This window comes from Leptosomus discolor, chromosome 9 (genome assembly GCF_034619465.1).
Source record: "Leptosomus discolor isolate bLepDis1 chromosome 9, bLepDis1.hap2, whole genome shotgun sequence".
Taxonomy (NCBI): domain Eukaryota; kingdom Metazoa; phylum Chordata; class Aves; order Leptosomiformes; family Leptosomidae; genus Leptosomus; species Leptosomus discolor.
The window spans coordinates 12,000,064-12,013,233 of record NC_141399.1 but is presented as its reverse complement, the minus strand read 5'-3'; the positions used below and the strand labels follow the sequence as shown (position 1 = coordinate 12,013,233).

General features: G+C 46.6%; 1 protein-coding gene across 2 annotated transcripts; it reads right to left on the bottom strand.

Annotated features, from left to right (window-relative positions):
* Positions 1-336: 336 nt before the first annotated feature.
* ZXDC (ZXD family zinc finger C) lies at positions 337-12,937 on the bottom strand. 2 transcript variants are annotated; one of them, XM_086469721.1, is made up of 10 exons: positions 11,839-12,937; positions 11,156-11,308; positions 10,131-10,209; positions 9,890-10,020; positions 8,800-8,970; positions 7,544-8,229; positions 5,771-5,855; positions 3,809-3,981; positions 2,369-2,479; positions 337-1,321 (listed from the first exon to the last, which is right to left on the bottom strand). In XM_086469721.1, exons 1-10 carry the CDS (start codon positions 12,935-12,937, stop codon positions 1,238-1,240), a joined length of 2,772 nt encoding a protein of 923 aa, XP_086325847.1. In that variant the 3' UTR covers positions 337-1,237. The 2 variants fall into 2 exon arrangements, with proteins under 2 accessions (XP_086325847.1, XP_086325846.1); XM_086469720.1 differs by having other exon boundaries at positions 337-1,324; positions 2,378-2,479.
* Between the last annotated feature and the right edge of the window lie 233 nt (positions 12,938-13,170).

Here is a 13,170-nt window from a genome sequence, read left to right as displayed (position 1 = left end):
AACCAAAGGGTGGTTTTTTTCCTATACAACCCTATACTTATTTAGGTGTCTGCAATCCAGATAAGTACAGTACATACAAGCTCTCCCCCCTGCCCCCAAGAGAAACTGCAGTTTTTCAGTGGGGCAAATCTTCCTAAGTAACAATTCTTTTCCCCTCATAAAATACTCTGACAACTGCATATTCTGTAAACCAGCTGGAAGCTCCACGTGCATGTGACACTCTGGGATATCAATAAAGAACAAGTGGTAACAGTGTTCAATTAAAAAAAAAAAAAAAAAAAAAAACCACAACAACAACAAAAAAAAAACCAACAACCCCAAACACAACTGCCCCCCCACCCCCCAAAAAAAGGTAGTGGCCAGTTCACAGGTAACTTGGCAGCAGTTCATAGATGAGATAAAATCAAGGTGCTTAAATTTACGTGACGGTCAACATTCCTCCCAAAAAAGGGAACATAAAGATAAAACGAACCTCTCTCAGATGCTGTTGGACTCCTAGCTAATCACTTACAGTGAGTACAGTTCTATTGCAGTTTTCTTTTTCAAGTTTTGCTGGAAGAATTCAGCAAAGTATTTGGGACGAAGGAGCAAGGAAAGGGCGAAACTCAACATGAGCTACAAACTGATTCACAGCTAAGTTAACATTTAGAATCTAGATTTCTAAAACAAAGATTTTAGAGCATCTCATTTTCATGGTATAGGACATTAATTTTGTTACATGTGACACTTTATTCCAGTTTTCTGCCAAAATACAGGGGCCGAAACTTTTTTTTTTGTGTGTGGAAAACACTTGCAAATTTTAGCTCTTAATTCTTCAATGCCACTGGCTCCAGCAGGAGACCATCAGAAGGAAAGTTTTAACTGTCATAGGCAGGATTATAAATTTGTACTTGTTAGCTGTAGAATACTTGCTTTCCTGTGAAAACAGTAAATATTACCTCAGTTTGAAGTTTAATTAATACAGTACTTCTCCCTGAAACAATACTGTACAACAGTCTGCCTCAGTCTCTCCGACCACCAGGCAGACAGGGTATCTTACACAGGCACATCAAGTGGGATTTACAATTTTTAAGAAAATCTTTCAGCTGCAACTGTTCTTAGCAAATTGCAAAGAGTGCAACCATAATCCAGTATTCCTCGTTTTCGTATTTTCCTTGGAAAAAGACCCACACAGTTATCTCGCTCCATCAAGACACGATTGCCCAATTTGTTTTCAAGTAACTGTTCTTAATAACGGTCACTCCAGATCCTGTAAGTTTATTGTGCTTCCAGTGAACTGAGAGTTATCAGAACCTGCATCATCTTCAGTGGAGTTGTGTGGCTCCTGTTGAAGCAAACAGACAGCAGGAAGAGTTCAGTGCTTTCACCTCTAGATGCTTTTAATGCTTATCAGTAAGATTGCCTTGACGTTTATCAAACACCAGAGAAATGCTTTGAATGGTTTAGAGGAAACCCAAAGCTTTCCTCTACTTTGAGGACCCATTCAAACAGTGCCACTACAGTTTTTCTTTGAAACTCTCCAGATGAGCATTACTACTAGAGATAAACTGAAAATCACTGACTATTTGCTTTTCCTCTGTTAATGCTCCACCACAGCCCCTGTAGTCTTCTTGTATTTCTATATTTATCACAGCAAGGTGCTCCTCCCAAATACAAAAGCTTTACTTTCTATCCAGGAGAAGCACAGTTGGTAAGAGTAACTGCACTGCAGAGCTTATCAGAATCAAAGCCTCACATGGTCAAGTAGAAAATATTTACCTATTAATTATGTAGATGCTAATCATTCATTGCTGCTCGGTTCTCAGCTGCTCCTACTCATTAACACGCAGTTTATCAGAACAGCAAACAACAAAACATTTATGCAAGAAGCTACATGAAGCTTTCTGCGTTCAAACAACACTGACACTCAGCAGTTAACAAGGGCAAGCAGTGAAACCAAGGACTGGAGAAGCGAGCAGGCTTTTTAATCCAACTGCCATTCCCACACAGACAGCGCTCTGAAATCTAGGCTCAAGATTTTATTTCCTACTCCCCATCCTTCCTGTAGCCTGTTAGATACCAGTTCTGATCTTCTTGACCCACTTAATATCTGCAGGATAGGATCAGGAAAACAAGGATGGGGCACTTCAGTAATAAATAAGTAACATGTAGTTATTCATTACCCAATAACAGAGGAAGAAAAATAACCACCAGTGATGTGTCAAAGGCTGGGAACATACACACGATAAATCTTGCAGCGCAGCTCTCTGCCTACTACTTTTTCTAAGTGAAATTAAACTCCCAATGGAAAACAAGGTATTTTCATTAGGCAGAACACAGTAAACCGTTTTCACTTTCAAGCTAGGCAATAAAACCCAACGGCTCTGACATGCTGTACCTGAAGTATATGAACAGGTAAATCCACTGTAAGCTGAGAATGTGACGAGGAGGACTGAGAGCTCAGTTGAAAAGGCAAATCTCCCTCTCCCGGGGAATCATCCTGTGAATGCAGAAACACGATGCAATTGCAAGACCCTCAAGCATCTTGGCACAATATGGCAAATTTCACTCAGCCCCCCAAACTTAAAAAAAAACCTGATCAAGCTACTGCACTGTACTAGTAAGGCCTAGAGCCACAAAGAGATGGGGAAAGCTAACCACCACTGAGATCTGAACCTAGCTCAGTGTACCTGAACCTAGCTCAGTGTACAACCTATCATCCTATCGTAATCAACTGGCAAGACCTGAAAAGGAAGGAATGGTTCATCTTCCAACAAACATAACGCTCAGATACATGAGACAAGTTCCATCATGTTGTGTGAAGCCGATACTTAACGTGAAAGTTACAAACATTTATACCCATCAGAAAGCTAGATAGATTGAGAGCTCTGCTCATAGCTTCCTCCATACCAGACGCTGTTAGGAATAAAGCGGAAGAAAAAACCCTCTCTCTGGATACTATACAAATCTACACCTGGCCAAAAACATATTACCTGTCATGCTCCACTACCAGCCCATGTCAATTACTAGGTATTTTTAGGAAAAAAAAAAAAAAATCTTATGCTTTATTCCAACAATCTAGAGAAATAAACAGTTTGGGTTGAAACTTCACTTTGCAGGAATCTTTTCATGTCAGTCTCATTTACCTTGTAAATAAGAGAAAGACTGAGTACTGTAAGAATTTCAGGGCGGGGGGGTGTCAACAAAGAAAAAGACTAGAAGAAAAAGTCATACTGCCATGCACCCCCTAAGTTAATGCATGCTCGTAATCCCCTCCTTCTGCAAGAAATGTTACCCCATACTCTGGAACGGGAACGTAGCATGTTTTGCTGCTCTCATAACTGCCTCTCCAAACTAGGAAATTCCTAAGCCGTTGAAGGATCACAACTCTCACACACGAAATGGAAGTTTGCTAAAACTCTTAGTTCCACCTCAGTGTTTCCTGCATCAAGTATATCCAGCCTAAAAAGTGGAACAGGATGTTTCCTACAGTTACAATGCCCACATGTTCCAGGCTGGACTGAATACTAGTACTAAACCCAATAAAAACATCTTACCCATTTCCACAACGCATCTGTTTGGGTCCCCAGCAGTCGTATGACTGAACCAGCTCTGTTTCCAGGCATTTCTAGATCTCTCTAAAGCCAGTTTCATATCAACTTCACAGGAAAGTGCTTCTTGTGGGCAAATGCCCTAACAGACAGTGTACATACTGCAAATCTCATCTAGGGCCAGTAGTACCCAAGTTCACAGACAGTCAGATTCTTCTATAAATGGGCCAGTTTGGGTAACAGAGAAGATGAGCATGTTTTTCCTCCTCAGCTCTTACCTGAAGAAGCTGAATTTGCACGTACTGGGCTCCAGTGGCAGGGTCCCTTATTGTCAGACCTCCATTTGGCAGAACTATGTTGCTACCCAGTCGACTGCCAGTAGTGGATGATGAAAAGTTTGTAGGGCTTACTTTACCACCTTTGCTTTTCTTCTGACCAGAGCCAGATGCCCCTAAAAGAGAGCAGTTTTAATATTTAGATGGTCAGAAGCTATTTACCAGTTTCCTGCTAGTATTTTTTAATTTTATGCAGTTATTTACACTACGCAGCAAATGCCTGGAACAGTGCAATATAATTAAGCACCACCCGATAACTGCTAAAAGGCCAGAGAGCAATCAGGTGATGAACTCCAGCTGCTGACTGAGCATCTTTTTACAGGAATGCTATTAAAATCACACCACAAACTGCTAGGCTTAGGGCTCACCCCTGCGGTAGCACAGAAATATCAGCATATTTGTGGAGTTACAGAAAGAATCAGGAAGTAAAATTGCATTTTCTATTTTTAATTTTGCAACTTATTTCCTGAGAAGTCATGTACGTTATTTTTCCAAGCTGTAAAAAGAGCTATTTCCAGAAAGATTTCAAAGACCGTTAGGTAGAATGAGCTACAGAAATACAACCATGACAACCTTAAGCATTTTTCAGTTTAAAACAAGACAAATCAGCTGCTTGTATCACAAGCTGAAAACCAAAAACCTGATCAAAATAAACGTAAGGATACAATCCTGTCAGCTGTTTCAGGGTTTGGTTTTGTTTTTTTAAATCTATAGTAAATAAAAGGCTTGCATAACTTCTTTTTAAACACTGAACTTCCCTCCACAGCGTTTATTCGACCTAGTTAAACCAATTAGAAATACAAGACACTTCAGACCACGTTGCTCAAGTAGCATTAAGGCAACAGCTGGTGAAAAGTGGACTACAGGGAGTCTTGAGGAGGAACAGAAATAGGAATTTCTGAGGTCATTTTGAGAGATGCAGATTGAGTGCAATCACCTTTTTAAACTAATGTCCCCAAGACGCGTCTGATGACACATGCACAGGTTTGATAATACAAGCGCACTCAGAACTAGCTTCATAAAGCAGTTATCCTTCCGCGGGACTGCGAGGGCTCACGAACCAGACCAAAGTCACGCAGGTGACAGATACAGGCGCACGGCAGTGCTCAATTCGGAACCAGTCTCAACTCACCTTAAAAATTATGATGATTTTCAGAGGTGGGAGGTCTAACAGACAGCAAGGAAAAACTAAACTATTTATATACACACATGATACTCCACCCCAGTGCCAAGGGTAGACACAGCTCAAACACCTCGGCTTGTGCAAGTCTAGCGAGCCCTAGACCATGTTTGATCTGACAAAGTAACAGTGTATAATTCACATCAGGCAGCTTTGAGCCAAACTGCAGTTTAAGACAAAGAGCACACACCTGAAATCATAATCTAAACCTCACCCTGCACAAGAACTCTCTACAGGCTAAAACCTAAGAGAGAGTTTATTGCTAGACAACAAAGAAACGAATTCCTTAACACTGCATACACACTGTTACTACGTGAAACACAGAAGCAAAACAAATTCAGTTGATACTTTCATTGTCTGTGCTGAGTAAAAGAGAACCCACCTAGGTAAGACCAAACACATAAACAACAGAAAGCAGTGACCTTAATTTTTTTTGTTGTTTTTGTAAGAAAACAAAAAGCAGATGAAGAGATGGAGGGACAGCGTCTTGTTAACAACCATGAAACATATGGTGCAGATTTCTTTGTAAATTTACTGTGAATTTGATATTCCACAGAATGTGATTATCCTGAGTAGCAGATGGTACACCACATGCATAATTATTTTAACTAGCAATAAACCAGATGGGATATTGAAGAGTGTACTCAGATACCTGCTCCCATTTAACCGCCAAAAACCTTAAATAACTGTATTTAGTAAATTTAACAAAATTAATGGCTTCTCACCTGTGCTGCTCCCATTCCCTTTTTGTTTTCTTTTCTTGGCTAGCTGAATGGCTCTGTAGTCTGTTCTGGCAGACCCACTGCTCTCCTAGTTAAAAAAAAAAAAAAAAAGCCAAGAGACACCAAGTTTTTTGAATGCAGGAACAAACCAAGACAATGAACACAGACTAATGAGTTCTCAGTTGCAGTTCTTTTACACTGCAAACATTGAATTCTAGTTTCCCAGGCTGTTCTGATTAGAGTTTCAATAAATTCCCTGCATGTACTTAATATCTGGAGTTCAGCACAAACAGAAGTTAGCTCCACATTTTTAAGTGTTCAGATTTTAACAGTGTAAACATTTAGTCTGTAATGTAGAGAAAGAGTTAAGTCTGCAGTAACACAATAAAGCAGAAAGGGAAGAATACTTAAAATGGGAATGAAGACTGAGATGAAAATGTTTGTTAGTCTCCCAGACCAAATCTTTCTCTGGAATGAAATGTACAAGACATACGAGGTGTTCCTCAGCGGTTGGTATTGGGGTCAGTGCTGTTTAGCCTCTTTGTCAGTGACAAGGACAGCGGCACTGAGTGCACCCTCAGCGAGGTTGCTGACGACACCAAGCTGTGTGGTGCGGTCGCCGCGCTGGAGGGAAGGGAGGCCATCCAGAGGGACCCTGACAGGCTGGAGAGGTGGGCCCATGCAAACCTCATGGAGTTCAACAAGGCCAAGCGCAAGGTCCTGCACCTGGGCCGGGTCAATCCCAAGCACAGACACAGGCTGGGCGATGAGGGGATCGAGAGCAGCCCCGAGGAGAAGGACTTGGGGGTGCTGGTGGGTGACAAACTAAATATGAGTCAGCAACATGCGCTCGCAGCCCAGAAAGCCCGTCACATCCTGGGCTGCATCAAAAGCAGCGTGGCCAGCAGGTGGAGGGAGGGGAGTCTGCCTTTCAACTCCGCTCTGGTGAGACCCCACCTGCAGGGCTGTGTCTGGCTCTGGGGCCCCTCACAGAAGGACATGGACCTGCTCAAGCAGGTCCAGAGGAGGCCATGGAGACGATCAGGGGGCTGGAGCGCCTCCCCTGTGAGGACAGGCTGAGAGAGTTGGGGTTGTTCAGCCTGGAGAAGAGAAGGCTCCGGGGAGACCTTACAGCGGCCTGCCAGTGCTTAAAGGGGGCCTGCAGGAAAGGTGGGGAGGGACTCTTCATCAGGGAGGGTAGTGACAGGATGAGGGGTAACGGTTTCAAACTGAAAGAGGGCAGATTTAGATTAGAGATAAGGAAGAAATTCTTTAGTGTGAGGGTAGAACGGGTTGCCCAGAGAAGCTGTGGCTGCCCCCTCCCCAGCAGTGTTCAAGGCCAGGTTGGACAGGGCTTTGGGCAATCCGGTCTAGTGGAAGGTGTCCCTGCCCATGGCAGGGGGGTGGAACTAGATGCTCTTTAAGGTCCCTTCCAATCCAAACCATTCTGTGATTCTTGGGTATTCTCATAAATTCCATTTCATCCTCAGACAGGTGGCCACTTATTTTTTAATCCCTTATTTTGAAAGGTTCTCCCTTAACTCTCCCCACCAGAATTCCAGTATTTCTTAACAGAACTCAGCACCACACCAAATCTACTTCTGACAACACCCTGTTCAACATAACATTCTGCATCTTTCATCAAAAAAAGCCAAAATGCATAATCTGCAAAATCTGAGAGAAAGGTCTCCCTATAAGGTGTAAGATGCAATGGATATCCCCAAAGTCAGGGTGTCTCAGTCATCTAGGGGTAAAATGAACACAGTTACTGCGTACCAAAAATGAGCTGCCAGTGACTGTGCCGAGATCCATTTCTTTCTGTGCACTGTAACTCCCTGGAGGGTTGGAGAAGACAAACTGCGTCACTACTTTGCTGCCCTCTTGTTGACCAACAACATCCGAGCTAGGAAGCAAATTCCGTTCAACTTTAGTTGGTGTTAGTAACTCAGGCACATTGGTACTGCCAAGGCTACTGGAAGGAGTCAAAGTGGCTGTGTCGATGGTTAAATTATTGCTGGATGTCAAGCCATGCACATCTTGACTGGAATTCCTCACGGACAGAGATGCTAGTGAACCCAAGGCTTCTGCATTGACAGTCTGCACATCATCCAAATTTAAAGTGCTTTGCTGTAGAACTGTTGCACTGGTTCCCAGCAAGAGAGAACTGTCCAGGCTCTGCGGCATATCGCTGCTAGCCACCAGTATCAAGGGATCGACTGCCTGGCTTAAAGAACTGTTACTGACAGGCAGGTTTCCTCCAAGCGTTGAGCCCACTGAAGCAACATCAATCGTGACAATTCCAGAGTTCACTAGTGCCATGTCTGTTGCAATTCCAGAACTGTTACTAGACACATTGGAGAACAGGGATACGAGGTCTATGTTGCTGAGATCGCTCTGTCCTGGACTAGTGAGTTCACTGCTGGGTGTGAGGGAGCTGGTTGCTTCGAGCTGAGTTAGGAGATCTGGAAGAGAAGGGTTTGGTTATAAGACAGACCTTTCATCAGATAATAGGGAGGAAAAATATGAATGATCACAGGAGGAAGCTTAAAACTCTAGATTCTCAGTCTATTAAAACACTTCCCAACTTCCCTGAAAGCAGATTTAAGGAAAACAAGTTTACTGAAGTAAGTTCACTGCTTTACTGAGACATTTCAGTCACAAAAGCACTTGCCAAAACATAACACTAAGGCAGTCCAGATTAAGTTAGGTTGTAGAGGAATGCAAAAAGGAGTGCTTCTAGTCCTTCTTCATATTTTACAGATAGCATAGAGAAGGACAAGCTCTACTCCATTCAAAAAAGCTGCAATTTCTCATAGTTTCACACTGGGCAAGCTCAAGTCTCACTTTCTGACACTCAGTTACAGGCCCCACTGAAAATTTTAAGGGAGGAAAACAAACTCCAGTGTCGATGAAAATTCTGCCACTCCTATTGATGGTGCTCTGATTTCAACATCAGGTAAATACACATTTTCCTTAATAAAACATTTAGTTTTCCCATTGCACCCTCCTATAGTTTGAAACACACACTTTACCTGGGCTGAAGTTATGCTGTTTGACCATGTGTGTCTTCATGCTGTGTTTGGAAGTGAACAATTTATTACAGCTCGATACAGGGCAACGAGTCTTTAATGAGTCCACATCCTGGAGATGTTTTTTGGAGTGAATATACAGACTACTTCGTGCTGAAAATTTTGCACAACAGCCTGCAAGCAGATACACAAGGCTTTAAATATCAATTTGATGTTCATATCTAGTATCTTAAGAAAACAAACCGGAGTAGCTCTGCAGAACTCTATTTGCTATTTTGCAATGCCTGTGCATACTTTTGGAGGAATCAGAAGAGATATCCACTTCCTCATTCAACATCAAGGACATCCCAGTGGGCAGGAGAGTTCAACAACTTGTTTCTGACAACAAGAAACTCTTAACTTATTCAGTGTCATGCACAATCTTTCCCTGCTACGGCATCTTAAATGTAAACTCTTCATGACAACTGCTGCCAAAACCATTAAAGGAAAAACAATCACCAAGTAGAGCTGGTTTACTTTATGAAGCAGAATATTCCAGACCAGACTCAAAATCTTTGTTCCTTGAGTCCTACCAAAGCGATGGAGCTAGTGCTAATAAACCCACAGACCATCAGCGAGGCTCCCATATGACCATAACAGATACCATTCACACAGCCACCCACCAAACCAGCAGCAGAGACTACCACAGCGCAACCACTGAACACTTGAGATGACATGTCACAACAGCAAAACGTGGCCTTGAAGGTGTTGGACAGGGCCGCTTTTCATTACTTCTGATTAATCAGGTGGAAAAGCTGAGCTACAGAAACTGAGTATCAGAAGTACAATTTTCCAGAATAAAGGAGTCCTGTCATCATAAAGAAAAAATGCTACAGTATGAACCGATGTTTCCTCCGCACTCGGTAAAATGTAGAGTGATCACTCATGCAGTTACAATGTCTTCTGTTTAGTTTTACCTCTTCAAACTCTGCTAGAAGATTTGCTCTAAATTGTTCCAACCCTGTAACAAGCTTGCATTTGGGGAAAAGGCATACAATTTTTAGGCAATATACTCGCTAATTATCAGCTAACACATACAATAGTTGAACGTTACCTTCTACTGGACACTCAAAGGGTTTCGTACCAAGGTGAGTTATACTGTGACCTTTCAAGTGTTCTGCTCTTGTGAAGGATTTCCCACAGCCTTCTACCGGGCACAAAAATCTCCTGTCATCTTCATGTTTCCTACAAGGGAAGGAAATTGCCATCAGTATGATTAAATCCACTGCTGCTTAAGTACAGAAAGAAATACAAACAAACAAGTGACATAGGACAGTATAATCAGAAAAGGCTACCTTTTATGTCTCAGCAGCTTGGACATACTGGTGAAAGACCAGCCACAACCTTCAAAATCACAGATAAAAGGCCTTTCACCTTAAGCAAAGAAAGGTGACATTAGTAATCTAATACAGAAACACACACTGCCACTAAAAAATCTCAAGAGCTGCTTAAACTGAATTGATTCAAGACAAGACCCAACCACCCTCTCCTGCAATTCACTGTGGAGTACTGCGATCCTCCTTCCCACTCAGTCTGAGCCTTCTTTAACTCAAGGCCATCGCGTCTCTCCCTATGCATCAGGGAGCACAGAAAATTATCAATCCATCCCATATTAATCTGAGCTATCTTGAAGGTGCTTCACTAACCGCTATTCAAAACACAAACCAACTGAAATGTTTTTTTGTTTTCATGCCTGTGATTATATGTTGATTACAATACAGTGACGTAAGTGAAGCTAGTTTCCATCACATCTATGAATGTTCACTTAATAAAAATGACACTTTAAAAGAAACCACAAAAAACAAAACCCGAAACACTTTAAAGTCACGAAACCAGGAAAACAGAGGACAGCTGAGAGTACATATAATCATCTTTAAAAGACTAAAAGGCTGGATTTCAGCTTAGCAATGGTCCTTGCAAGTCAGAAGTGCTTGCTCGAGTTGAAATTTATCTTCTTGCTGTTCCAGACCTTGGTACACACATTTCATGTGTTCTGAAAGTTTTTTAGCCATTTGTTTTGGCCAAGATTAAAATCCACCCAATGTTTTGAATGTCTATGAAGTTGGGAATAGAACTGGGATAATTTTTCTGAACAGAGTTCACATGCCAAACGCCACAGCTTTGCATGTCCATAGCTACATCGCATTTGGCAAGCTCATTCAGCAGACTCCTACTCTGCAAAAGGCCAAGAATCAAGCCTTTTCACTGACTCCAAATAACTCCTGTCACCCTTTCTCCCTTCATGGCTTTCAGTTTTTCCAGCAAACTAAGGTCCACTCTCCACATAGTATCTTCCGACTTCCCCAGGTACAAGGAATACCTGTGTGACTCCTCATGTGGATTTTCAGTCGGCAGGCTTTATCATACTGCTTGTTACAGCCAGGGAATGAACAGGAGAACTGCTCTTGCTCTCTGAAGTGGGCTCGATTATGGGAGAATAACGCGCTCACTGTGATAAACGTTCTTTCGCAGCCTGGGGAGAGAAGGGAAACAGCGCATCAGCTCGATACAAAACTGAATCACAAAACTTGCACTTTCTCCCTCCCAACTTCTAGTGAGGGACCTTCATGATCCTTTTTCCAGGATATTACATCCTGGCACACGGAAAAAACAAACAGTGTAGTCCTAAACTACATTCTCCCAGGGATTACAATTATTTAGCCAAGACAGGCAACCACAACACATGCAGCCCGGTTTAAGGTATACTGCTGGGCTCGTGACTTCGGGCGTTTCACCACACCAACACAAAGCCACACGTACGCCGACCAGCGAAGGCGTAGCATCCTCCAGCTCCCGAACTTTCCCTCTTGGTAAGTGAGGTGGCCTGGAGCGGGGGCCTTCCTCGTGGGGGGGGTGACCCGAAGGGGAAGGAGGGGCAGCGGGGAGGAAAAGCGAGCTGAGCCGCTGCACAGACTCAGGGCAGGGTCCCCCATCCTTACCCGGCGGGCGAGTTATTTTTTTTTTCTGGAAGCAGAAGAGAACCGAGCCCCAGAGGCGGCTTACCGGGGAAGTCGCAGCGGTAGGGCCGCTCGGGCTCCAGGTGGCTGCGGCGGCGGTGGGCGGCGAGGCGGGCGGCGCTGGGGAAGCGCTGCCCGCACGCCTCGCACTTGTGCGCCGCCTCCTGCTCGTGGGCGCGGCTGTGGGCCCGCAGGTTGTAGACGGTGGTGAAGCGCTTGGAGCAGCCCGGCGCCGCGCAGGCGAAGGGCCGCAGCTTGTCGTGCGAGTGCAGGTGCCGCCGCAGCTTGTAGGCCGTGGCGAAAGACCAGGCGCAGTCCGGTACCGGGCAGCCGAAGGGCCGCGCCGCCGCCCCCGCAGCTCCCCGGCCGTCCTCCCCGCCGCCGCCATGCGCCGAGAGGCGATGCAGCCGCAGCTGCTGCTTGCGGGGAAAGGCCTCGCCGCAGCGCGGCTCCGGGCAGGGGAAGGCCGGCGGCGAACGCGGCCGCGGCCCGCCCGGCGGCTCGGCGGGGCTGGCGGCGGCAGCGGGTGGCGGCGGCGGGGCGGGCGGCGGCGGGGCGGCCCCCGCGGCCTGCTCGGCGCCGGGCCCCAGCGTCAGGACGCCGTTCTCGATGCGCACCACTAGGCTCTGGTTGTTGATGGTGATGGTCCCCGAGAAGGAGCCGTCCTCTGCCCCGCCGCCGCCATCGCCGCCGGCGGGGGGCAGCGGCGGCGGCGGGGGAGGAGGCGGCGGCGCTGCCGCCGAGCCGGGGGCCTCCTCCGGCGGCTCGGCGGGCGGCGGGCCGGGCTGGGCGCGCCCCGCTTCGCCGCCGCCCGGGTCGGCCTCGGCCGCGCCGCGCACCACGTTGAAGACGAGCAGGAGCCCGTCGTTGTCGGGCGCGGGTCCCGCCGGCGGCGCGCAGGGGCTGGGCGCCGGGCTGGCGCCGGGCTCCGGCTTCTCCTCCACCAACAGCACCGGGAAGCTCACGTAGAGGCCCGACGCGGCGGTGCTGGCGGCAGAGGAGGAGGAGGCGGCGGCGGCCGCCGGCTCCCAGTCGGGCGGCGGCGGCGGGCGGCGCGGGGCGGCGGGCGGCGCGGCAGGGCCGCCATGTTGGGCGCCGGGCCGGGCCCGGGCCGCCTCCGCGGCGGGCAGCCCCTGCGTTTCCATCTTGGGGGTCCCTGTAGCAGCGGCTGAAACCGGAGCCGCGGGGCGGGGCCGGGGCGGACCAGCGGGGAAACCCGGAGCGTGGCGCAACGGAGCGGGAGCGGCGCGGGAGGCGGCGGGGAAACCCGGAGCGTGGAATCCCGGAGCGGGGCCCGGGCGGCTGCGGCGGGCGGGCGGGCAGGGGCTACCCCGGGAGCGCTCGCCCGTGTCGGCCTCCCCTCTCCTGGGGGAAGGCT